The sequence below is a fragment of the Octopus bimaculoides genome, chromosome 4, assembly GCF_001194135.2.
Source record: "Octopus bimaculoides isolate UCB-OBI-ISO-001 chromosome 4, ASM119413v2, whole genome shotgun sequence".
Taxonomy (NCBI): Eukaryota; Metazoa; Mollusca; class Cephalopoda; order Octopoda; family Octopodidae; genus Octopus; species Octopus bimaculoides.
Window position 1 is genome coordinate 133,816,879 of NC_068984.1, and position 2,500 is coordinate 133,819,378.

Here is a 2,500-nt window from a genome sequence, read left to right on the forward strand (position 1 = left end):
GCGGTGAAATTATAAGCTTATAACAAAAAGAAAAACTGTGTTAATGCTATTTAAGAATTTGCATGTATAAAAAAAAAATCCCATTAATTATGAAACTATAAACAATGGGAAATCGATCCTGGTAAAGAAAGCTAACATAGTATTTGTTAAATATATAAAACTGTCCTAATCTTCACAGTAGAGAATTGTAGTGATATTTATTTTTGAGAATAGGTTACGAAAGTAGTCTTGCTATAGACATGGCATTGAACATTCTGCTTGTAAGTCTCACATCTTGTTAGCTTGGTTAACAGTAATTCTCATTGCAAGTAGTATAAAATCAGAATAGAAAAAAAAGGTCCAAAACAACCATTCAGTTAGTTATATTTTAACCAGGACGTTAGAGAAAATAACTTGAAACGGTAAACTTATTGTTATAACGCCATTTAAACAATCTCGGAGGTGTACTTATCAGGCAAGTGATTTGCCCTAGGTATTGGGAAGACACTCGGCAAGAAATGGAAACAAAATTGAAAGAAGAGGATACTACTACTACTACTACTACTACTACTACTACTACTACTACTACTACTACTACTACTAATAATAATAATAATAATAATAATAATAACAACAACAATAATAATAGTAATAATAACAATAATTTACTAAACGTTTTTTTGTTTGTTTTGTTCTAGAAATACTGTCTGGAAACAGAGTGCTGAAGTTGACAAATAATTATCCTCTTGACCGTCGAAAACTTGATTGGAAGAAATTGTGGGAGAAAATGAAAGCGTCGTCCAGTTCTAATGATGTGATTGCATCAGTCATGCAGAATGGGAAAAAGCGAAAGAAAACAAATCAGACTGTTTGGGGAACAACAGAGACCAATCTACCAAACATTTCTAATCAAGCGGTAAAGTACGGTACATCTTCTTGGACAACAAGAACAACAGGGAAGTCTACAACAACAAATTCAACAATGAAGACAATAGCTGTATCATTAAGAACAAATCGAACTTCTCAAATGGAACAAGCGGAGATATCAACTTCTAGAGACTTAACAATAAAATACCAACATGAGACAGCAACCAAAAACGGTGTTTCTGAACAAAATATAAATTTAAATGACAGCTCAAAAAATTCCCAAAGCACACCAGTTAAAGAAATTTCAATTGGATCAGAGGAAGGAATTAAGCATAAAGATTTAAACCATCAAATCAACAACACTTTAGATCCAAAAAAGCATCTAGGTAATAAGGGAACTAATATTACCTATCAATTGAATTCTACGTCAACTGTTAAGTATATGACAGGTCTAAGGACTGAACTTGAAAACTTTATATCAACTACAAGAAGCATTGCTGAGCAAACCCGTATGTATAAATATATTTATTTGATATTTATCTCTACTTAAAAGTGGATGTTCTGTTAGAACACACAATACTGTGTTATTTATCACGAGAGAACCTCTCGTATGGATTTGTGGTGCATAAAAGCACCCGTGTTTATATTACTGGTGGGAGATAGTCGTCCGCTGGCGCCGCCAGAACTGCTAGATCACGTTATTTCGGCTTTCCTTGGCCTTGTCAATGACATATGTTCGCGGCTTGACATAGCAGCGATTCCTCCATCAGCGATGTCTACATTTTCAGTGTCGATTCAGGCACTAAGTCCAAACGAAAGGTTCTCTCGTAGTAAATAACGCAGTACTCTGTGTCCTAACACACGTCCACTTTTAAGTGGGGATAAATATTACCTTTTAGTATTATTCTACCTTCGATCGCATTGTTTACATAGACGTATTCGTATATGAAACTTTATAACTTTCAGTGATGGCTCTAATTTCTATAGAATATCTGTAGAGATAACTTTAAAAATGTGTTTGAATTGCACTGCTAACACAGGTAGGACATGGTATTGACCTATAAACTTTAAGTATACTCCATAGTATATTATGGTTGCATAACAAAATACGGTACATTATTTACAATTGACGGATATTTGTCCTCATTTTGTTTCTTGTTAATACAACGTTTCGGCTGATATACGCTCCAGCCTTCATCAGGTGTCTAGGGGAAATTTCGAACCTGGAATAATAATAATAATAATAATAATAATAATAATAATAATAACATCGAAAAATACCTTAGGAATGAGAACCCAGGTTCGAAATTTCCCCAAGACACCAGATGAAGGCTGGAGGGTATATCAGCCGAAACGTTGTATTAACAAACAAGATGAGGACAAATATCCGTCGAATGTAAATAATGTAAATAACGTACATAATTCCTCATCTCTTAAATATAGAACAAAATACGGTGTCACTGCCAGCAATTAATACATATGTGTGTGAGTGTGTGTGTGTGCGTGCGTGTGTGTGTGCGTGCGTGCGTGTGTGTGTGTGTACGCGCGCGTTTATTTACTTATATTGTTGCGAGTTTCAAACTAGGCTTTTAGTTTAGTGTACCACCTACAGACTTTGTCATTTTTAAACATTCACCCATATCATTCTCTCTAA

At 34.4% G+C, this 2,500-nt stretch overlaps 1 protein-coding gene across 1 annotated transcript in view; it reads left to right on the forward strand.

Moving 5' to 3' along the window:
- The window catches only part of LOC106880168 (uncharacterized), a 112,178-nt gene that overhangs the window by 39,801 nt on the left and 69,877 nt on the right, over positions 1 to 2,500 (forward strand). The window contains exon 7 of the mRNA XM_014930013.2: positions 678 to 1,355. Within this exon, the coding sequence (XP_014785499.1) occupies positions 678 to 1,355 (678 nt within the window). The remainder of the gene's footprint in view (positions 1 to 677; positions 1,356 to 2,500) is intronic.